General features: G+C 48.8%; 1 protein-coding gene across 1 annotated transcript in view; it reads left to right on the top strand.

The window, feature by feature from the left end:
- LOC137307316 (sterol O-acyltransferase 2-like) overlaps nt 1-20,607 on the top strand; it is a 182,240-nt gene extending 161,633 nt beyond the window's left edge. The window contains exons 13-16 of the mRNA XM_067976785.1: nt 1,825-1,923; nt 9,345-9,480; nt 15,280-15,425; nt 19,493-20,607. Coding sequence (XP_067832886.1) covers nt 1,825-1,923; nt 9,345-9,480; nt 15,280-15,425; nt 19,493-19,549 — 438 coding nt within the window. The 3' untranslated portion in view covers nt 19,550-20,607. The remainder of the gene's footprint in view (nt 1-1,824; nt 1,924-9,344; nt 9,481-15,279; nt 15,426-19,492) is intronic.
- Nucleotides 20,608-26,026: the final 5,419 nt, after the last annotated feature.

A 26,026-nucleotide genomic window follows, 5' to 3' on the forward strand; every position in this document is an offset into this window, starting at 1 on the left:
GATAGCTCTTTCAAAGAGCTGGCACAGGCACGATGGGCCCAATGGCCTCCTTCTGCACTGTATGGTTCTATGATACTACGAAGGAGCTGGTCTGAGGAACAGCTATAGGGAGGTGAACAACACACAGTAGAAGCTTGAAGAGCTGATTCAATTCAGCCCTGTGAAAGGTGATGGAGGAGGTCAGAAGGCTGAGTGGAGTCAGCGGCCATGGGAAGCAAATGGAAAAAACAGCAAAGCAAAGATCACTCAACAGTATCCAATTGGAGTCAGCAGGAGTAGATCAGAGCTGGCCCAATGATGGTTGGAGAGTTCCAGCGAAGGAGTAGAAACTGGTAGAAATAGATCAGCAGATACCATCAGCAGTGGGGGATGGGTGCCGTGATCCGGAGCAGGTTACCTCACACCTGAAGAATTAAGTGGCAGAGCAGAGTCCAGCAGAGCCGTACAGTCCTGTTGGCCGAAGGGGCAGGAAATCAGGTCTCAGCAGTCAAAAAGCAACCAAGTGAAGGCACAGGACAGGATCGTAGATGGGCAATGGGCTGTGACGCAGGCAGCTTTAACTTGTAGATTGAGCTGAAATATAGTCACTATTAGAGAGGAGACTGGGGGCAGGGAGGGGAAAGGATGGAAGTGGATAGAGTTGCAGAGGAGGGAGCTCATTTGGGACACAAATGCCTGAGAGTACATCATCTGACATTATTTCTCTGTGTCTCACTCTCTCTCCTATCTCTCTCTCTCTATCTCTCCTCTCTTTCTTCCCCTTCTCTCTCTCTATCTCTATCTCTTTCTCTCTTCTCTCTTTCTCTATATCCCTCCTTCCTCTCTTTGTCTCTCTTTCCATCTCTCTTTCTCTCTCTCTCTCTTTCAAACGTCACACACTGCAGCAAATGGACGTGTAGATGTTGAAGGGGTGTGAATTCTGGTGTGGATGCCCACCTCCCCCTCTCCACCTGCTCTATTGATCCGAGGGCTGTTGCTACGTCTGCAACTGCCTGAAGGACATTAGGAAGTGAACAAGCAAAGTTTCTTCCAACTAAATGTCAGCAAAACTGAAGCCATTGTTTCCTCGGCTCCCAGCTGCACCTGGAACCTGGAATCCATCAACCTCTTCAGATTAAGTCCAGAAATGTGGACTCTCGATGAACATCCTGCCCCATCTCAGTTCCATTGCCAAGACCACTGTCTTCTGCCTTTGCAACATTGCCCCACTGTCACCCTCCCTGTGCCCGTCGCTGAAATGCCAATCTAGCTCAGGCTCGATTTCTCTGCTCGTTGGCCTCCACCCTCTATAACTTATTCGGAACGCCACAGCCCATGTTCTTAGTTAAACAGTGTCCTGCTCGCCCGTCATCCCTACCATTGCCAAGTTCCACTGCCTCCTCATGGTCATATGAATTAATTTTAAGACATTTTTCCTCAGGTTCAAATCTGTCCATAATCTCGCCCCAACCTACTCGAGCGTCTCCCAGCATACACCCTGAGCTGCTCTGACACCAGCCGACTCCTTGTTTCCCACTCCTTCTGCTGCATTATTGGTGGCAGCTCTACCACCGATCACATCAGCACTCTGTGGAACTCCCTCCCTTAATCCTTTGCTCCTTCTCCTAAAAACCCTTGGACTGTAATTCTGCTGCATCCCCCTAACTCCCTTCCTCTTTCTCCACCTCTCTCTGAGTAGCTGAGGTGAACTGTACAAATGGAAGTTGTTGTTTGATCTAATCTCTGAGATGGTTTTTAGGAAGTCCCCCCTCTGACAGGGAAGTGGCCACGTTCCCTCCTTAGCTGGTTACCCGGGTGATTTATTCTCCTCTTTCTTGTTTCCAGGACTGGTGGAATTCCACCTCCTTCGCGAACTACTATCGGACCTGGAATGTGGTGGTTCATGACTGGCTTTACTGTTACACATACAGTGACTTCCTACGGGTAAGAGCCGCACCCAAGTACAGGCCGCTGCACCCAGGAGTAAGAGAGAGCCCGAAACAGCCCGAAACCCTGTAATACACTGGAATACAGAGCTGCTGCAGCTCATCCAGATTCACACACATCCAAATTCACACACATCCAAATTCACACACATCCAGACTCACACACATCCAGATTCACACACATCCAAATTCACACACATCCAAATTCACACACATCCAGACTCACACACATCCAGATTCACACACATCCAAATTCACACACATCCAAATTCACACACCTCCAGACTCACACACATCCAAATTCGCACACATCCAAATTCACACACATCCAGATTCACACACATCCAGATTCACACACATCCAGACTCACACACATCCAGATTCACACACATCCAGATTCACACACATCCAGATTCACACACATCCAAATTCACACACATCCAGACTCACACACATCCAGATTCACACACATCCAGATTCACACACATCCAGATTCACACACATCCAAATTCACACACATCCAGATTCACACACATCCAAATTCACACACATCCAGATTCACACACATCCAGATTCACACACATCTAAACTCACACACATCCAGACTCACACACATCCAGATTCACACACATCCAGATTCACACACATCCAAACTCACACACATCCAGATTCACACACATCCAGATTCACACACATCCAGATTCACACACATCCAAATTCACACACATCCAGACTCACACACATCCAAATTCGCACACATCCAGATTCACACACATCCAAATTCGCACACATCCAGATTCACACACATCCAAATTCACACACATCCAAATTCACACACATCCAAATTCGCACACATCCAGACTCACACACATCCAAATTCGCACACATCCAGACTCACACACATCCAGACTCACACACATCCAGACTCACACACATCCAGACTCACACACATCCAAATTCACACACATCCAGACTCACACACATCCAGATTCACACACATCCAGACTCACACACATGCAAATTCACACAGATCCAGATTCTCTCACATCCAGACTCACACACATCCAAATTCACACACATCCAGACTCTCACATCCAGACTCACACACATCCAAATTCACACACATCCAGACTCTCTCACATCCAGATTCACACACATCCAAATTCACACACATCCAAATTCACACACCTCCAGACTCACACACATCCAAATTCGCACACATCCAAATTCACACACATCCAGACTCACACACATCCAGACTCACACACATCCAGACTCACACACATCCAGACTCACACACATCCAGACTCACACACATCCAAATTCACACACATCCAGACTCTCTCACTTCCAGACTCACACACATCCAGACTCACACACATCCAGACTCACACACATCCAAATTCACACACATCCAGACTCTCTCACTTCCAGACTCACACACATCCAGACTCACACACATCCAGACTCACACACATCCAGACTCACACACATCCAAATTCACACACATCCAGACTCTCTCACTTCCAGACTCACACACATCCAGACTCACACACATGCAAATTCACACACATGCAAATTCACACACATCCAAATTCACACACATCCAGACTCACACACATGCAAATTCACACAGATCCAGATTCTCTCACATCCAGACTCACACACATCCAAATTCACACACATCCAGACTCACACACATCCAAATTCACACAGATCCAGATTCTCTCACATCCAAACTCTCTCACATCCAGACTCACACACATCCAAATTCACACACATCCAGACTCACACACATCCAAATTCGCACACATCCAAATTCACACACATCCAGATTCACACACATCCAAATTCACACACATCCAAATTCACACACATCCAGACTCACACACATCCAAATTTACACACATCCAAATTCACACACATCCAGACTCTCTCACATCCAGACTCACACACATCCAAATTCACACACATCCAGATTCACACACATCCAAATTCACACGCATCCAGACTCACACACATCCAAATTCACACACATCCAAATTCACACACATCCAGACTCGCACACATCCAAATTCACACACATCCAGACTCACACACATCCAAATTCACACACATCCAGATTCACACACATCCAGATTCACACACATCCAGACTCACACACATGCAAATTCACACACATCCAGACTCACACACATCCAAATTCACACACATCCAGACTCACACACATCCAAATTCACACACATCCAGATTCACACACATCCAGATTCACACACATCCAAATTCACACACATCCAGACACACAGACATCCAGATTCACACACATCCAAATTCACACACATCCAGACACACACACATCCAGATTCACACACATCCAGACTCACACACATCCAAATTCACACACATCCAAATTCACACACATCCAGACACACAGACATCCAGATTCACACACATCCAAATTCACACACATCCAAATTCACACACATCCAGACACACACACATCCAGATTCACACACATCCAGATTCACACACATCCAAATTCAAACACATCCAGACTCTCACACATCCAAATTCACACACATCCAAATTCACACACATCCAGACACACACATCCAAATTCACACACATGCAGACTCACACACATCCAGACTCACACACATCCAAATTCACACACATCCAGACTCACACACATCCAAATTCACACACATGCAGACTCACACACATCCAGACTCACACACATCCAGACTCTCACACATCCAAATTCACACACATCCAGACACACAGACATCCAGATTCACACACATCCAGACTCACACACATCCAAATTCACACACAACCAGACTCACACACATCCAGACTCACACACATCCAAATTCACACACATCCAGACTCACACACATCCAGACTCACACACATCCAAATTCACACACAACCAGACTCACACACATCCAGACTCACACACATCCAAATTCACACACATCCAGACTCACACACATCCGGACTCTCACACACACATCCAGACTCAGACAAACATCTAGATTCACACACACTTCCAGGTTTACAGACATCAGATTTACATGCATCCAGATTTACACATCCAAAGTTATGCACACATTCGGAATTATGCACACACACATACACACACAGGCACAGATTTACACACACATCCAGATTTACATGCATCCAGAGTTACGGACACACCCCGATGTACACACACAGAGATTTACACACACATCCAAATACACAATTGCAAATTTATACACAAATTCCAATTTACACACACATCTAGATTTAGATGGACCAGATTCAGATCCACCCAGATTCACACATCCAGATTCTTTCTTTTATTCGTTCATGGGATGTGGGCGTCGCTGACAAGGCCGGCATTTATTGCCCATCCCTAATTGCCCTCGAGAAGGTGGTGGTGAGCCGCCTTCTTGAACCGCTGCAGTCCGTGTGGTGACGGTTCTCCCACAGTGCTGTTAGGAAGGGAGTTCCAGGATTTTGACCCAGCGACGATGAAGGAACGGCGATATATTTCCAAGTCGGGATGGTGTGTGACTTGGAGGGGAACGTGCAGGTGGTGTTGTTCCCATGTGCCTGCTGCTCTTGTCCTTCTAGGTGGTAGAGGTCGCGGGTTTGGGAGGTGCTGTCGAAGAAGCCTTGGCGAGTTGCTGCAGTGCATCCTGTGGATGGTACACACTGCAGCCACGGTGCACCGGTGGTGAAGGGAGTGAATGTTTAGGGTGGTGGATGGGGTGCCAATCAAGCGGGCTGCTTTGTCCTGGATGGTGTCGAGCTTCTTGAGTGTTGTTGGAGCTGCACTCATCCAGGCAAGTGGAGAGTATTCCATCACACTCCTGACTTGTGCCTTGAAGATGGTGGAAAGGCTTTGGGGAGTCAGGAGGTGAGTCACTCGCTGCAGAATACCCAGCCTCTGACCTGCTCTTGTAGCCACAGTATTTATGTGGCTGGTCCAGTTAAGTTTCTGGTCAATGGTGACCCCCAGGATGTTGATGGTGGGGGATTCGGCGATGGTAATGCTGTTGAATGTCAAGGGGAGGTAGTTAGACTCTCTTGTTGGAGATGGTCATTGCCTGGCACTTGTCTGGCACGAATGTTACTTGCCACTTATCAGCCCAAGCCTGGATGTTGTCCAGGTCTTGCTGCATGCGGGCACAGACTGCTTCATTATTTGAGGGTTTGCGAATGGAACTGAACACTGTGCAATCATCAGCGAACATCCCCATTTCTGACCTTATGATTGAGGGAAGGTCCACAAACATCCACATTTCCACACAAATCCAGATATGTATACACAGATGCAAATACATCCAGATATACCCAATATCCCGATACATGTACATATGCAGAAATTCACACACGCCTCCAGATTCACACACGCCTCCAAATTTATACACTCATCCAGATACACACACTCATCCAGATACACACACACACATCCAGATACACACACTCATCCAGTTACACACACATCCAGATACACACACTCATCCAGATACACACACACACATCCAGATACACACACTCATCCAGATACACACACACTCATCCAGATACACACACTCATCCAGATACACACACACACATCCAGATACACACACTCATCCAGATACACACACACTCATCCAGATACACACACTCATCCAGATACACACACACTCATCCAGATACACACACTCATCCAGATACACACACACATCCAGATACACACACACACATCCAGATACACACACACACATCCAGATACACACACACACATCCAGATACACACACTCATCCAGATACACACACACACATCCAGATACACACACTCATCCAGATACACACACTCATCCAGATACACACACACTCATCCAGATACACACACACACATCCAGATACACACACTCATCCAGATACACACACTCATCCAGATACACACACACACATCCAGATACACACACTCATCCAGATACACACACTCATCCAGATACACACACTCATCCAGATACACACACACACATCCAGATACACACACTCATCCAGATACACACACTCATCCAGATACACACACACACATCCAGATACACACACTCATCCAGATACACACACACACATCCAGATACACACACTCATCCAGATACACACACACACATCCAGATACACACACACATCCAGATACACACACACATCCAGATACACACACTCATCCAGATACACACACTCATCCAGATACACACACTCATCCAGATACACACACTCATCCAGATACACACACACACATCCAGATACACACACACATCCAGATACACACACACACATCCAGATACACACACTCATCCAGATACACACACTCATCCAGATACACACACACTCATCCAGATACACACACTCATCCAGATACACACACACACATCCAGATACACACACTCATCCAGATACACACACTCATCCAGATACACACACACACACATCCAGATACACACACACACATCCAGATACACACACACATCCAGATACACACACACACATCCAGATACACACACATCCAGATACACACACACACATCCAGATACACACACACATCCAGATACACACACTCATCCAGATACACACACTCATCCAGATACACACACACTCATCCAGATACACACACTCATCCAGATACACACACACACATCCAGATACACACACACATCCAGATACACACATACAGCTAGATACACACACACACACATCCAGATACACACACACATCCAGATACACACACACACATCCAGATACACACATACAGCTAGATACACACACACACACACATCCAGATACACACACACATCCAGATACACACATACAGCTAGATACACACACACACACATCCAGATACACACACACACATCCAGCTAGATACACACACACACATCCAGATACACACATACAGCTGGATACACACACACACATCCAGATACACACACTCATCCAGATATACACACACACACATCCAGATACACACACTCATCCAGATACACACACATCCAGATACACACACTCATCCAGATACACACACACACACATCCAGATACACACACACATCCAGATACACACATACAGCTAGATACACACACACACACACATCCAGATACACACACACATCCAGCTAGATACACACACACACATCCAGATACACACATACAGCTAGATACACACACACACATCCAGATACACACATACAGCTAGATACACACACACACATCCAGATACACACACTCATCCAGATACACACACATCCAGATACACACACATCCAGATACACACATACAGCTAGATACACACACACACATCCAGATACACACACTCATCCAGATACACACACACATCCAGATACACACATACAGCTAGATACACACACACACATCCAGATACACACACTCATCCAGATACACACACATCCAGATACACACACACACATCCAGATACACACATACAGCTAGATACACACACTCATCCAGATACACTCATCCAGATACACACACTCATCCAGATACACACACACATCCAGATACACACATACAGCTAGATACACACACACACATATCCAGATACACACATACAGCTAGATACACACACACACAACCAGATACACACACACATCCAGATACACACATACAGCTAGATACACACACACACAACCAGATACACACACACATCCAGATACACACATACAGCTAGATACACACACATCCAGATACACACACTCATCCAGATACACACACATCCAGATACACACACACACATCCAGATACATACACTCATCCAGATACACACACATCCAGATACACACACACACATCCAGATACACACATACAGCTAGATACACACACACATCCAGATACACACACTCATCCAGATACACACGCACATCCAGATTTACACACACACACATCCAGATACACACACACATCCAGAATTACAGCCAAGTGGTCATTCTTAATTCATGGCCCTGTGACACTCCTGATGGTGAGTCTCGGCAGGCTATTTGACTGTCGGGGGTATCACAGCCAAGTCAGATTCTGTCCTCACCCGAGGCTCACTCTGCAGCAGAGTGACTGGACAGCAATCAGTGGTGTGAAGACAAGCTGATGTTTTCCCCTCTCTAGCCCAGAGTGCTGCGGCCAATGGTAGCTGCCCTCTCAGCCTCCTGACTGAGATCTGCTAACTCAGGACAGATCAGCAATTGAACCTGGGATCTCCCAGGTCCATGTGGCTCAGTACCACGCTGGCGGAGCATTTACCCATCAGGGTCCAGTAATGTGGCATTTCTAAACCGGGTGTTTATGTGTAGTTCATTGTAATAGAAGAACATTAACAATTATCAGTAATGAATCTGTAATGCATTCTGTTGCTTCTCTCTTGTTGAAGATATCCGGCAAGAGGTTTCGAGTTGCCGCGATGCTCTCAGTCTTCATCCTGTCTGCAGTGGTTCATGAGTATGTCCTGACACTGTGCCTGGGCTATTTCTACCCAGTTTTGTTCTGCCTCTTTGCCATCTTTGGAGGTAAGTGATACAGATGGATTTGCGAAGGTTACGGGAGGGGACAATGGCGTTAGCTGCCAAAATCAATCGTGACCAGTGACTGCCGAATCCGTGCCACGCAGTCTCCACAGGGCCGTGTTCAGTGTGCCAGGATGTAACCTGGATTAGAGATCACTGTGTGACACATCCCTGGTGGCTTCATAGGTAACGACACTGCCCAGTGTGATACTGAACCATGCATATCAGGAGGTCCCAGATTCCATCCCTGGTCTGTATCTTGTTAGCTGATTTCAGTGGTCAGAGATGCTACAATTATCCTCCGTGCCCCTGGGGTAGGCAGGAGAAAGATCAGCCAGGGTTCCTGCTCCTTATCAGGATCCAGTGACTCCTGCTGGAGGGTACACACTCATGTGGACATCAGTTGATGGCAGGTCAGACTGAACTGTGGAGTTCCCATGGAGGAATAGCCCTCTGACAGGCACCGCCTGCACTCACGTGTGAAGATTGGGAACTGGGGTGGGGTACCAAGCAAGAGTCTGGGCCTTCAGGAGAGGAGGGGAGACGGTGGGGTTGGGTGAGAGCTGAGGTTACCGTATTGCTGCTCCATCATTGGCGGCCGGGCCTTCAGCTTCCTAGGCCCTAAGCTCTGGAATTCCCTCCCTAAACCTCTCCACCTCTCTCTCCTTCTTTAAGATGCTTCTTAAAACCTACCTCTTTGACCGAGCTTTTTGGTCACCTGTCCTAATATCTCCTCATGTGGCTCGGTGTCAAATTTTTGTTTGATTATCGCTCCTGTGATGCACCTTGGGATGTTAAAATGAGGAGCCCCAAGGCTTGGTGAAGGACTTGAAGTCAGAAATTTAATGTAAACTGGTCAGATTTGCAGATGGTAACAAACCAGGAGAGGCAGTGGATTCAGAGGAGTTCAATCAGAAATGACAGAATGAGTTGGATAAAGGGTGTGAGTGGGCAGAACAATGAGAGACGGAATTTAATGAGAAGGAAAAATGGACAACACACAGACTCCATGAATGATGTGGAAATATCTGAGGATGAAGTTGAAAGAAACTTGACACTAGCGCTAAGCGGGCATTCCGCTGCGGCTCGCCGGTTGTGGGAGGCCGGGGAATCAGCCGGCTCCTTCTGGCCCCACCAAAATAAAATTAAACGTCACCTGGGCTGTTTTTGAACGTCCTCCGAGGGTCCCTTTAAGAACCACTGGTTCGGCCGCTCAACGCCTGCTTCAAATGGGCAGAGTGTCACATGCTCCGCCCGTTTGCATCTCGAAATTACCACCAGGGTCTTAAACACATCATGTGACCTGATTTGCATATTACAAGTGGCCTCCCGCCTGCAACAGGCGGGGATTCCGGCCGCCCATCTCAGGACCCGACCCAAGATGGCGGCAGCCGGAACGCCAACATAAACTCAGCGATAAATGATCTGATGGCTTTCGAGCCGCTGCAGCCCCATTTACACCAGGCAGAGTTAAAATCGGCCCTCAGGTGTCCAACTGATTCAGAGCAGCAATCAACAAAGGCAATAGGATGTTGACCTACAGTAGAAACAGTAGAATATAATTCAGAGGAAGTCATGATCAAACTGTACAGAAATCTGGTCAGACCCACCTTGAGTCCTGTGTCCAGTTCTGGTCAGATCCACCTTGAGCACTGTGTCCAGTTCTGGTCAGACCCACCTTGAGCACTGTGTCCAGTTCTGGTCAGACTCACCTTGAGCACTGTGTCCAGTTCTGGTCAGACCCACCTTGAGTCCTGTGTCCAGTTCTGGTCAGATCCACCTTGAGCACTGTGTCCAGTTCTGGTCAGACCCACCTTGAGCACTGTGTCCAGTTCTGGTCAGACCCACCTTGAGCACTGTGTCCAGTTCTGGTCAGACCCACCTTGAGCACTGTGTCCAGTTCTGGTCAGACCCACCTTGAGTCCTGTGTCCAGTTCTGGTCAGACCCACCTTGAGCACTGTGTCCAGTTCTGGTCAGACCCACCTTGAGCACTGTGTCCAGTTCTGGTCAGACCCACCTTGAGCACTGTGTCCAGTTCTGGTCAGACCCACCTTGAGCACTGTGTCCAGTTCTGGTCAGACCCACCTTGAGCACTGTGTCCAGTTCTGGTCAGACCCACCTTGAGCACTGTGTCCAGTTCTGGTCAGACCCACCTTGAGTCCTGTGTAAAGTTCTGGTCAGACTCACCTTGAGTACTGTGTCCAGTTCTGGTCAGACTCACCTTGAGCACTGTGTCCAGTTCTGGTCAGACTCACCTTGAGCACTGTGTCCAGTTCTGGTCAGACCCACCTTGAGCACTGTGTCCAGTTCTGGTCAGACCCACCTTGAGTCCTGTCCAGTTCTGGTCAGACCCACCTTGAGCACTGTGTCCAGTTCTGGTCAGACCCACCTTGAGCACTGTGTCCAGTTCTGGTCAGACCCACCTTGAGCACTGTGTCCAGTTCTGGTCAGACCCACCTTGAGCACTGTGTCCAGTTCTGGTCAGACCCACCTTGAGTCCTGTGTAAAGTTCTGGTCAGACTCACCTTGAGTACTGTGTCCAGTTCTGGTCAGACTCACCTTGAGCACTGTGTCCAGTTCTGGTCAGACTCACCTTGAGCACTGTGTCCAGTTCTGGTCAGACCCACCTTGAGCACTGTGTCCAGTTCTGGTCAGACCCACCTTGAGCACTGTGTCCAGTTCTGGTCAGACTCACCTTGAGCACTGTGTCCAGTTCTGGTCAGACTCACCTTGAGCACTGTGTCCAGTTCTGGTCAGACCCACCTTGAGCACTGTGTCCAGTTCTGGTCAGACCCACCTTGAGCACTGTGTCCAGTTCTGGTCAGACCCACCTTGAGCACTGTGTCCAGTTCTGGTCAGACCCACCTTGAGCACTGTGTCCAGTTCTGGTCAGACCCACCTTGAGTCCTGTGTCCAGTTCTGGTCAGACCCACCTTGAGCACTGTGTCCAGTTCTGGTCAGACCCACCTTGAGCACTGTGTCCAGTTCTGGTCAGACCCACCTTGAGCACTGTGTCCAGTTCTGGTCAGACCCACCTTGAGCACTGTGTCCAGTTCTGGTCAGACCCACCTTGAGCACTGTGTCCAGTTCTGGTCAGACCCACCTTGAGCACTGTGTCCAGTTCTGGTCAGACCCACCTTGAGCACTGTGTCCAGTTCTGGTCAGACCCACCTTGAGTCCTGTGTCCAGTTCTGGTCAGACTCACCTTGAGTACTGTGTCCAGTTCTGGTCAGACTCACCTTGAGCACTGTGTCCAGTTCTGGTCAGACTCACCTTGAGCACTGTGTCCAGTTCTGGTCAGACCCACCTTGAGCACTGTGTCCAGTTCTGGTCAGACCCACCTTGAGCACTGTGTCCAGTTCTGGTCAGACTCACCTTGAGCACTGTGTCCAGTTCTGGTCAGACTCACCTTGAGCACTGTGTCCAGTTCTGGTCAGACCCACCTTGAGCACTGTGTCCAGTTCTGGTCAGACCCACCTTGAGCACTGTGTCCAGTTCTGGTCAGACTCACCTTGAGCACTGTGTCCAGTTCTGGTCAGACTCACCTTGAGCACTGTGTCCAGTTCTGGTCAGACCCACCTTGAGCACTGGGTCCAGTTCTGGTCAGACCCACCTTGAGCACTGTGTCCAGTTCTGGTCAGACTCACCTTGAGCACTGTGTCCAGTTCTGGTCAGACCCACCTTGAGTCCTGTGTCCAGTTCTGGTCAGACCCACCTTGAGTCCTGGGTCCAGTTCTGGTCAGACTCACCTTGAGCACTGTGTCCAGTTCTGGTCAGACCCACCTTGAGTCCTGGGTCCAGTTCTGGTCAAACCCACCTTGAGTACTGTGTCCAGTTCTGGTCAGACCCACCTTGAGTACTGTGTCCAGTTCTGGTCAGACCCACCTTGAGTACTGTGTCCAGTTCTGGTCAGACCCACCTTGAGCACTGTGTCCAGTTCTGGTCAGACCCACCTTGAGTCCTGTGTCCAGTTCTGGTCAGACCCACCTTGAGCACTGTGTCCAGTTCTGGTCAGACTCACCTTGAGCACTGTGTCCAGTTCTGGTCAGACCCACCTTGAGTCCTGTGTCCAGTTCTGGTCAGACCCACCTTGAGTCCTGTGTCCAGTTCTGGTCAGACCCACCTTGAGTCCTGTGTCCAGTTCTGGTCAGACCCACCTTGAGTCCTGGGTCCAGTTCTGGTCAGACCCACCTTGAGCACTGTGTCCAGTTCTAGTCAGACCCACCTTGAGCACTGTGTCCAGTTCTGGTCAGACCCACCTTGAGCACTGTGTCCAGTTCTGGTCAGACTCACCTTGAGCACTGTGTCCAATTCTGGTCAGACTCACCTTGAGCACTGTGTCCAGTTCTGGTCAGACCCACCTTGAGCACTGTGTCCAGTTCTGGTCAGACCCACCTTGAGCACTGTGTCCAGTTCTGGTCAGACCCACCTTGAGCACTGTGTCCAGTTCTGGTCAGACCCACCTTGAGCACTGTGTCCAGTTCTGGTCAGACTCACCTTGAGCACTGTGTCCAGTTCTGGTCAGACCCACCTTGAGTCCTGTGTCCAGTTCTGGTCAGACCCACCTTGAGTCCTGGGTCCAGTTCTGGTCAGACCCACCTTGAGTACTGTGTCCAGTTCTGGTCAGACCCACCTTGAGTCCTGGGTCCAGTTCTGGTCAGACCCACCTTGAGCACTGTGTCCAGTTCTGGTCAGACCCACCTTGAGTACTGTGTCCAGTTCTGGTCAGACCCACCTTGAGCACTGTGTCCAGTTCTGGTCAGACTCACCTTGAGCACTGTGTCCAGTTCTGGTCAGACCCACCTTGAGTCCTGTGTCCAGTTCTGGTCAGACCCACCTTGAGTCCTGTGTCCAGTTCTGGTCAGACCCACCTTGAGTCCTGTGTCCAGTTCTGGTCAGACCCACCTTGAGTCCTGTGTCCAGTTCTGGTCAGACCCACCTTGAGCACTGTGTCCAGTTCTGGTCAGACCCACCTTGAGCACTGAGTCCAGTTCTGGTCAGACCCACCTTGAGCACTGTGTCCAGTTCTGGTCAGACCCACCTTGAGCACTGTGTCCAGTTCTGGTCAGACCCACCTTGAGTACTGTGTCCAGTTCTGGTCAGACCCACCTTGAGCACTGTGTCCAGTTCTGGTCAGACCCACCTTGAGTCCTGGGTCCAGTTCTGGTCAGACCCACCTTGAGTCCTGGGTCCAGTTCTGGTCAGACCCACCTTGAGCACTGGGTCCAGTTCTCGTCACTGAGACACAAGGGAGACATTCGAGTGCTGGAGACAGTGGAGAGAAGAATCCCAGTGTCAGGCCGGAGTTATGGGGAAAGACTGGAGAAACCTGGGCTTTTCAAACTGGAAAGGAGGTGACTAAGAGGTGATCTTGTAGAGGAATATAATATAGTTAATGGAATGGAGAAGGTAAATCCAAAATATTACTTCAAATAAATTGAGAGAATGGGACAAGGGGGGTCACAGGGTCATAGAATCATAGAATGATTCCAGCACAGAAGGAGGCCATTCAGCCCATTGAGCCCCTGCTGTGTCTTTGTAAGAGCATCCAGTCAAACTAGTACAAGGTTAATTTAGGACTGATATCGAAATTCTTCACACAGTGAGTGATCACATTGAATGGTGTCCTGTGAGGGGAGGCTAAAACCCTGCAATCGTTTAGGAAAGAATCGGACGATTCAACGGAGGTCCTTTCTGGGTGGATGAATTACGATGGGCCGAATGCCTTCCTCATCTCTAATTATTTTGTGGGCATTGTGTGTGTTACTTTACCAGCATTACATTTCTTTTTTTTCCCCCAGTTCTTTTCAATTTTGTTTTCAACGACAACAGAACGAGTCCTGCCTGTAACATCATGATGTGGGTCTTCCTGTTCATTGGTCAGGGTATCCAGGTGTGTCTGTACTGCCAGGAGTGGTACGCCCAGATCCACTGTCCCATCAGAGAGGTGAGTGTGTGCACCAGACACGGGCACAGAGTCAGGACATACACAGACACACACACTGACACATACATACACACACACACTGACACACACACTGACACATACACACACACTGACACACACACTGACACATCCATACACACACACACACACTGACACACACACTGACACATCCATACACACACACACAGTGACACACACACTGACACATACATACACACACACAAACACTGACACACACACTGACACATACATACACACACACAAACACTGACACACACACTGACACATACATACACACACAAACACTGACACACACACTGACACATCCATACACACACACAAACAAACACTGACACACACACTGACACATACATACACACACACATACACTGACACACACACTGACACATACATACACACACACAAACACTGACACACACACTGACACATACATACACACACACACACACTGACACATACATACACACACAAACACTGACACACACACTGACACATCCATACACACACACAAACACTGACACACACACTGACACATACATACACACACACAAACACTGACACACACACTGACACATACACACACACACAAACACTGACACACACACTGACACATACATACACACACACAAACACTGACACACACATACACACACACACAAACACTGACACACACACACAAACACTGACACACACAAACACTGACACACACACTGACACATACACAAACACAGACACACACACTGACACATACATACACACACAAACACTGACACACACACTGACACATACATACACACACACACACACTGACACATACATACACACACACACACACTGACACATACATACACACACAAACACTGACACACACATAAACACACACAAACACACACACAAACACTGACACACACACTGACACATACACACACACACAAACACTGACACACACACTGACACATACATACACACACACAAACACAGACACACACACTGACACATACATACACACACACAAACACTGACACACACATTGACACATACATACACACACACAAACACTGACACACACACTGACACATACACACACACACACACAAACACTGACACACACACTGACACATACACACACACACAAACACTGACACACACACTGACACATACATACACACACACAAACACTGACACATACATAAACACACACAAACACTGACACACATGTACATACACACAGATATACACTGACACACACACTGACACATACATACACACACACAAACACTGACACACATGTACATACACACGGATATACACTGACACACACACTGACACATACATACACACAAACAAACACTGACACACATGTACATACACACGGATATATACTGACACACACACTGACACATACATAAACACACACAAACACTGACACACATGTACATACACACGGATATATACTGACACACACACTGACACATACATACACACACACAAACACTGACACACACACTGACACATACACACACACACACAAACACTGACACACACACTGACACATACATACACACACACAAACACTGACACACACATACACACACACAAACACTGACACACACACACAAACACTGACACACACACACACAAACACTGACACACACACTGACACATACACAAACACAGACACACACACTGACACATACATACACACACAAACACTGACACACACACTGACACATACATACACACACACACACACTGACACATACATACACACACAAACACTGACACATACATACACACACACAAACACTGACACACACACTGACACATACACACACACACAAACACTGACACACACACTGACACATACATACACACACAAACACTGACACACACACTGACACATACATACACACACACACACTGACACATACATACACACACACACACTGACACATACATACACACACACAAACACTGACACACACACTGACACATACACACACACACAAACACTGACACACACACTGACACATACATACACACACACAAACACAGACACACACACTGACACATACATACACACACACAAACACTGACACACACATTGACACATACATACACACACACAAACACTGACACACACACTGACACATACACACACACACAAACACTGACACACACACTGACACATACATACACACACACAAACACTGACACATACATAAACACACACAAACACTGACACACATGTACATACACACAGATATACACTGACACACACACTGACACATACATACACACACACAAACACTGACACACATGTACATACACACGGATATACACTGACACACACACTGACACATACATACACACAAACAAACACTGACACACATGTACATACACACGGATATATACTGACACACACACTGACACATACATAAACACACACAAACACTGACACACATGTACATACACACGGATATATACTGACACACACACTGACACATACATACACACACACAAACACTGACACACACACTGACACATACACACACACACACAAACACTGACACACACACTGACACATACATACACACACACAAACACTGACACACACATACACACACACAAACACTGACACACACACACACAAACACTGACACACACACACACAAACACTGACACACACACTGACACATACACAAACACAGACACACACACTGACACATACATACACACACAAACACTGACACACACACTGACACATACATACACACACACACACACTGACACATACATACACACACAAACACTGACACACACACTGACACATACATACACACACACAAACACTGACACACACACTGACACATACACACACACACAAACACTGACACACACACTGACACATACATACACACACAAACACTGACACACACACTGACACATACATACACACACACAAACACTGACACACACACTGACACATACACACACACACACACAAACACTGACACACACACTGACACATACACACACACACAAACACTGACGCACACACTGACACATACATACACACACACAAACACTGACACATACATAAACACACACAAACACTGACACACATGTACATACACACAGATATACACTGACACACACACTGACACATACATAAACACACACAAACACTGACACACATGTACATACACACGGATATACACTGACACACACTGACACATACATACACACACACAAACACTGACACACATGTACATACACACGGATATACACTGACACACACACTGACACATACATACACACAAACAAACACTGACACACATGTACATACACACGGATATATACTGACACACACACTGACACATACATAAACACACACAAACAATGACACATACATAAACACAGACACACACTGACACATACATAAACACACACAAATACTGACACATACATAAACACACACAAACACTGACACATACATAAACACAGACAAACACTGACACATATATAAACACACACACACTGACACTGACACACATGTACACACACAGATATACACTGACACATACACACTGACACACACATCCATGTACACACAATGACACACACACACTGACACACGTACACACTGACACACACACCTGCATACACACAATGACAAGCACACACTGACACGCATACACACTGACACACACACACACACTGACACACACACACCTGCATACACACAATGACAAGCACACACTGACACGCGTACACATTGACACACACATATATACACTGACATACACATTGACATACACATATACACTGACACACACACCCGCATACACACAATGACAAGCACACACTCACACATACACCCTGTCACACTTATACACTGACACACACACTGACATGCACACGCACCCACTGACACGCATGCACACACACACACACATGTACACTGACACACATACATATATATGCAAACACACACACAGTTTCTTGATGTCTGGAGCTCCAATTCTTTTTCTCCTTTTATTCAGAGAACCTTCTGGGAGCTGGTGACCCCACGGTCCTGGTCTTGTCGACTGGAAGCTTAAGAAAGTGCCTGAGCAAGAAAGTTCAACGTTAAATCCGTTTTTATCATCAGTTTGATCGATGCGAGAGGAGAGCATTAGTGTCTGTGTGTGCTGCTTGTCTTTTGATTCTATTAGATTGTTCTGTGCTATTTATGTAAATTAACAACTTTCATCATCTGGAGTGCTGCGCACTGTCTAAGTGTCCTTTCAGGGTTCCAGTCTGCTGGAGGGACTCCTGGATCCGCCTGTCCCCCTGTCGAACCACGCAGTGTCTGTACTTAGGAAACAGGAGCACTCGGTCTGCCTCCGTGCAGGCCTCTGTGAACGTGACAATGAATAAGTTTGAGTCCAGTTGGCATGCCAACTGGACTCAAACTTATTCATTGTCACGTTCACAGAGGCCTGCAAAGGCTGAGCCACACAAAAGGTCCCAACTCCCATCCCCAGTCTCTGCTGAAATATCTAGTCTCAGCCATGGTAGTGGGAGGGGCACTATAATATTCCTTAGTGCCCTGGGCTAGGGAGAGGCCTAAATATCAGCTAGGGTTTCCAGCCGCTGGATATTATTCGATGACCCCTACTGGAAAGTGCAAGGCTGTTGGTGTTGGATGAGGACAAGTTCGAGCTGAACTATGATGTCTCCAGTGGTCACACGTGAAAAATGTCAACTTGGGTGAGGTAGTGGAGTGTTTCCAGTATCTGTGGAACCCATACCCCGAGTACCTCCAAGTGAGAAAGAAAGAGAGAGACCTTTAACATTATTCCTTTCCTGTGTCGCAGAGAGCTAACTCTCACCTTTATCATGAGGTGACTGGCCATCTTCTTGAAGATCCCTCCAAACGTCTCATTAAAATACATCAGAAGATGGAGTGAGAAAAGATCGCTTGGCCTATCAAGGCCTGCTCCTTCCACACAGCAGCTCGTGTTGTTACCGATCATTGGAATCATTCCATCTCCTGGGAGGAAGTTCAGTCTAAACATCCCTGAACGAAACAAACTCTCGGGGATCACTGACTGGTGCTATCAGTGAAAGGGGCGAGGTCACGATCGGTGAAAGGGGGGAGGTCACGATCGGTGAAAGGGGGGAGGTCACGATCGGTGAAAGGGGGGAGGTCACGATCGGTGAAAGGGGGGAGGTCACGATCGGTGAAAGGGGGGAGGTCACGATCGGTGAAAGGGGGGAGGTCACGATCGGTGAAAGGGGGGAGGTCACGATCGGTGAAAGGGGGGAGGTCACGATCGGTGAAAGGGGGGAGGTCACGATCGGTGAAAGGGGGGAGGTCACGATCGGTGAAAGGGGGGAGGTCACGATCGGTGAAAGGGGCGAGGTCACGATCGGTGAAAGGGGGGAGGTCACGATCGGTGAAAGGGGGGAGGTCACGATCGGTGAAAGGCGGGAGGTCACGATCGGTGAAAGGGGGGAGGTCACGATCGGTGAAAGGGGGGAGGTCACGATCGGTGAAAGGGGGGAGGTCACGATCGGTGAAAGGCGGGAGGTCACGATCGGTGAAAGGGGCGAGGTCACGATCGGTGAAAGGGGGGAGGTCACGATCGGTGAAAGGGGGGAGGTCACGATCGGTGAAAGGGGCGAGGTCACGATCGGTGAAAGGCGGGAGGTCACGATCGGTGAAAGGGGGGAGGTCACGATCGGTGAAAGGGGGGAGGTCACGATCGGTGAAAGGGGGGAGGTCACGATCGGTGAAAGGGGGGAGGTCACGATCGGTGAAAGGGGCGAGGTCACGATCGGTGAAAGGGGGGAGGTCACGATCGGTGAAAGGGGGGAGGTCACGATCGGTGAAAGGGGCGAGGTCACGATCGGTGAAAGGGGGGAGGTCACGATCGGTGAAAGGGGCGAGGTCACGATCGGTGAAAGGGGCGAGGTCACGATCGGTGAAAGGGGGGAGGTCACGATCGGTGAAAGGGGGGAGGTCACGATCGGTGAAAGGGGCGAGGTCACGATCGGTGAAAGGGGGGAGGTCACGATCGGTGAAAGGGGGGAGGTCACGATCGGTGAAAGGGGCGAGGTCACGATCGGTGAAAGGGGCGAGGTCACGATCGGTGAAAGGGGGGAGGTCACGATCGGTGAAAGGGGCGAGGTCACGATCGGTGAAAGGGGCGAGGTCACGATCGGTGAAAGGGGGGAGGTCACGATCGGTGAAAGGGGGGAGGTCACGATCGGTGAAAGGGGGGAGGTCACGATCGGTGAAAGGGGCGAGGTCACGATCGGTGAAAGGGGGGAGGTCACGATCGGTGAAAGGGGCGAGGTCACGATCGGTGAAAGGGGCGAGGTCACGATCGGTGAAAGGGGCGAGGTCACGATCGGTGAAAGGGGGGAGGTCACGATCGGTGAAAGGGGGGAGGTCACGATCGGTGAAAGGGGCGAGGTCACGATCGGTGAAAGGGGCGAGGTCACGATCGGTGAAAGGGGGGAGGTCACGATCGGTGAAAGGGGGGAGGTCACGATCGGTGAAAGGGGTGACCAGGCCCTGTGTTCTATAACAGACTGCAACATTTTTCTTGAAATGAACCTGAGAAAAAGTCTGACAAATACATTATTAGTAATAATGATAACATAGAATTAGAAATAATATAAATGTAATAATTGATCCGATGTGTATCAGCTGCTGTACTTGGAGTGATGGATATCGGTGTCGTGTGAGCGTGGAGTTGTGTGATTTTTTTTTTGTGTCTTCCTGTTTGTTACCGCAGGAGATTCTTTGACTATAAATTCCCCAAATCTCATAAAGCCCGTGCATGCCTTGTGTTTGTTTCGAACCCTTTTATTGGAAGTTGGGATCACAGGAACAGCCGAAGAAAAGAGGCAGGAAGGACTGTCACTGCCAGTCATGTGCATTGCTCTCAGTTGTAATTTTTCATTCGGAGCTGGGTGGGACTTCCCCAAACTCATTTCTCAAAGGGCCTCTATAGCGAGAGGAGACATTCGTCCCATCCATCCGGGCGAGATTTTAACCAGGTCCCAGCAGCAAAAGGCTGTTGTCCAACCCACAGTGCCACCCGCTCCCTCAATATATATCAGGATGTCTTCCAGGGCAAAAAGTGGATGGTCAGGAGTGAATGGCAGCAGGGAGAGAGTATCATACAGTGCAGGAGGAGGCCATTCGGCCCATCGTGCCTGTGCTGGCTCTTTGAAAGAGCGAGCCAATTAGTCCCACTCCCCTGCTCTTTCCCCACAGCCCGGTATTTTTTTTTCCCTTTAAGTATTTATCCAATTCCCTTCTGAAAGTTACTATTGAATCTGCTTCCACCGCCCTTTCAGGCAGTGAATTCCAGATCATTATAATTCGCTGCGTTAAGAAATGTTTTCTCGTGTCACCTCTGGCTTTTTTGTTGATCACCTTAAATCTGTGTCCTCTGGTTACCGAGCTTCTGCCACTTCTCCCCTGAGCCTTCTCTGTTCTAAGGAGAACAACCCCAGCTTCTCCAGTCTCTCCACATAACTGAAGTCCCCCATCCCTGGTACCATTCTAGTAAATCTCTTCTGCATCCTCTCTAAGGCCTTGACATCCTTCCTAAAGTGTGGTGCCCAGAATTGAACACAATATTCCAGCTGAGGCCGAACCAGTGTTTTATAAAGGATGAGCATAACTGACCTGCTTTTGTACTCGATGCTTTTATTTAATATTTATAAAACCCAGGATCCCATATGCTTTTTTAACAGCCTTCTCATATTGCACAAACACCCCCAGGTCTCTCTGTTCCTGCACCCCCTTTAAAACTGTACTATTTAGTTGATATTGCCTCTCCTCATTCTTCCTACCAAAATGCATCACTTCATTCTTCTCTGCATTAAATTTTATCTGCCATGTGTCTGCCCATTTCACCAGTCTGTGTCCTCCTGAAATCTGTCACTATCCACATTGTTTACTACATTTCAGAGTTTCGTGTCATCGTCAAACGTTGAAACTATACCCTGTATACACAAGTCCAGGTCATTAATATACATCAAAAAGAGCAGTGGTCCTAATACTGACCCCTGGGGAACACCACTGTATACTTCCCTCCAGTCTGAAAAACACCCATTCACCACTACTCTCTGCTTTCTGTCCCTTGGCCAATTTTGTATCCACACTGCCACTGTCCCTTTAATCCCATGGGCTTTAATTTTGCCAACAAGTCTGTGATGTGGCACTTCATCAAACACCTTTTGAAAGTCCATATACACATCAACCACACTACCCTCATCAACCCTCTCCGTTACTCCATCAAAAAACTCAATCAAGTTAGTCAAACACAATTTTCCTTCAACAAATCCGTGTTGACTTTCATGTATTAGCCCATTTTTTTCCAAGTGCCAATTAATTTTGTCGGGGATTATTGTCTTTAAAAGTTTCCCCACCATGCATGTCAGGCTCAATGGCCGAACAGACAAAGTGAGAGACAAATCGTGTCACAGTGCAGGGGGAGAGGGTGGAGAGCACTGGGAGAGGGCGGAGAGAGAGAGAGAGAGACAAATCCTGTCACAGTGCAGGGGGATAGGGTGAAGAGCACTGGGAGAGGGCGGAGAGAGAGAGACAAATCCTGTCACAGTGCAGGGGGATAGGGTGCAGAGCACTGGGAGAGGGCAGAGAGAGAGAGAGAGAAAAATCCTGTCACAGAGCAGGGGGAGAGGGTGCAGAGCACTGGGAAAGGACGGAGAGAGAGTGAGAGACAAATCCTATCACAGTGCAGGGGGAGAGGGTGTAGAGCACTGGGAGAGGACGGAGAGAGAGAGAGAGAGACAAATCATGTCACAGTGCAGGGGGATCGGGTGTCGAGCACTGGGAGAGGACGGAGAGAGAGAGAGAGAGAGAGTGACAAATCCTGTCACAGTGCAGGGGGATAGGGTGCAGAGCACTGGGAGAGGGCGGAGAGAGAGAGGGAGAGAGAGTGAGAGACAAATCCTGTCACAGTGCAGGGGGAGAGGGTGTAGAGCACTGGGAGAGGGCGGAGAGAGAGAGAGAGAGAGAGACAAATCCTGTCACAGTGCAGGGGGATAGGGTGTGGAGCACTGGGAGAGGACGGAGAGAGAGAGAGAGAGAGAGACAAATCCTGTCACAGTGCAGGGGGAGAGGGTGTAGAGCACTGGGAGAGGACGGAGAGAGAGAGAGAGAGAGTGAGAGACAAATCCTGTCACAGTGCAGGGGGATAGGGTGTAAAGCACTGGGAGAGGACGGAGAGAGAGAGTGAGAGACAAATCCTGTCACAGTGCACGGAGAGAGGGTGCAGAGCACTGGGAGAGGGCGGAGAGAGAGAGAGAGAGAGAGTGAGAGACAAATCCTGTCACAGTGCAGGGGGAGAGGGTGTGGAGCACTGGGAGAGGACGGAGAGAGAGAGAGAGAGAGAGAGAGTGACAAATCCTGTCACAGTGCAGGGGGATAGGGTGTAGAGCACTGGGAGAGGACGGAGAGAGAGAGTGAGAGACAAATCCTGTCACAGTGCAGGGGGATAGGGTGTAGAGCACTGGGAGAGGGCGGAGAGAGAGAGAGAGAGAGTGAGAGACAAATCCTGTCACAGTGCAGGGGGAGAGGGTGTGGAGCACTGGGAGAGGACGGAGAGAGAGAGAGAGAGACAAATCCTGTCACAGAGCAGGGGGATAGGGTGTAGAGCACTGGGAGAGGGCGGAGAGAGAGAGAGAGAGAGAGTGACAAATCCTGTCACAGTGCAGGGGGATAGGGTGTAGAGCACTGGGAGAGGGCGGAGAGAGAGAGAGAGAGAGTGAGAGACAAATCCTGTCACAGTGCAGGGGGAGAGGGTGTGGAGCACTGGGAGAGGACGGAGAGAGAGAGAGAGACAAATCCTGTCACAGTGCAGGGGGAGAGGGTGGAGAGCACTGGGAGAGGGCGGAGAGAGAGAGAGAGAGAGAGTGAGAGACAAATCCTGTCACAGTGCAGGGGGAGAGGGTGTAGAGCACTGGGAGAGGGCGGAGAGAGAGAGAGAGAGAGTGACAAATCCTGTCACAGTGCAGGGGGAGAGGGTGGAGAGCACTGGGAGAGGGCGGAGAGAGAGAGAGAGAGAGAATGAGAGACAAATCCTGTCACAGTGCAGGGGGAGAGGGTGTAGAGCACTGGGAGAGGGCGGAGAGAGAGAGAGAGAGAGTGACAAATCCTGTCACAGTGCAGGGGGATAGGGTGTAGAGCACTGGGAGAGGGCGGAGAGAGAGAGAGAGAGAGAAATCCTGTCACAGTGCAGGGGGATAGGGTGTAGAGCTCTGGGAGAGGGCGGAGAGAGAGAGAGAGAGAGAGAGAGACAAATCCTGTCACAGTGCAGGGGGAGAGGGTGTGGAGCACTGGGAGAGGACGGAGAGAGAGAGAGAGTGACAAATCCTGTCACAGTGCAGGGGGAGAGGGTGGAGAGCACTGGGAGAGGGCGGAGAGAGAGAGAGAGAGAGAGTGAGAGACAAATCCTGTCACAGTGCAGGGGGAGAGGGTGTGGAGCACTGGGAGAGGACGGAGAGAGAGAGAGAGTGACAAATCCTGTCACAGTGCAGGGGGAGAGGGT

Source organism: Heptranchias perlo, chromosome X, assembly GCF_035084215.1.
Source record: "Heptranchias perlo isolate sHepPer1 chromosome X, sHepPer1.hap1, whole genome shotgun sequence".
NCBI classification, from domain to species: Eukaryota; Metazoa; Chordata; class Chondrichthyes; order Hexanchiformes; family Hexanchidae; genus Heptranchias; species Heptranchias perlo.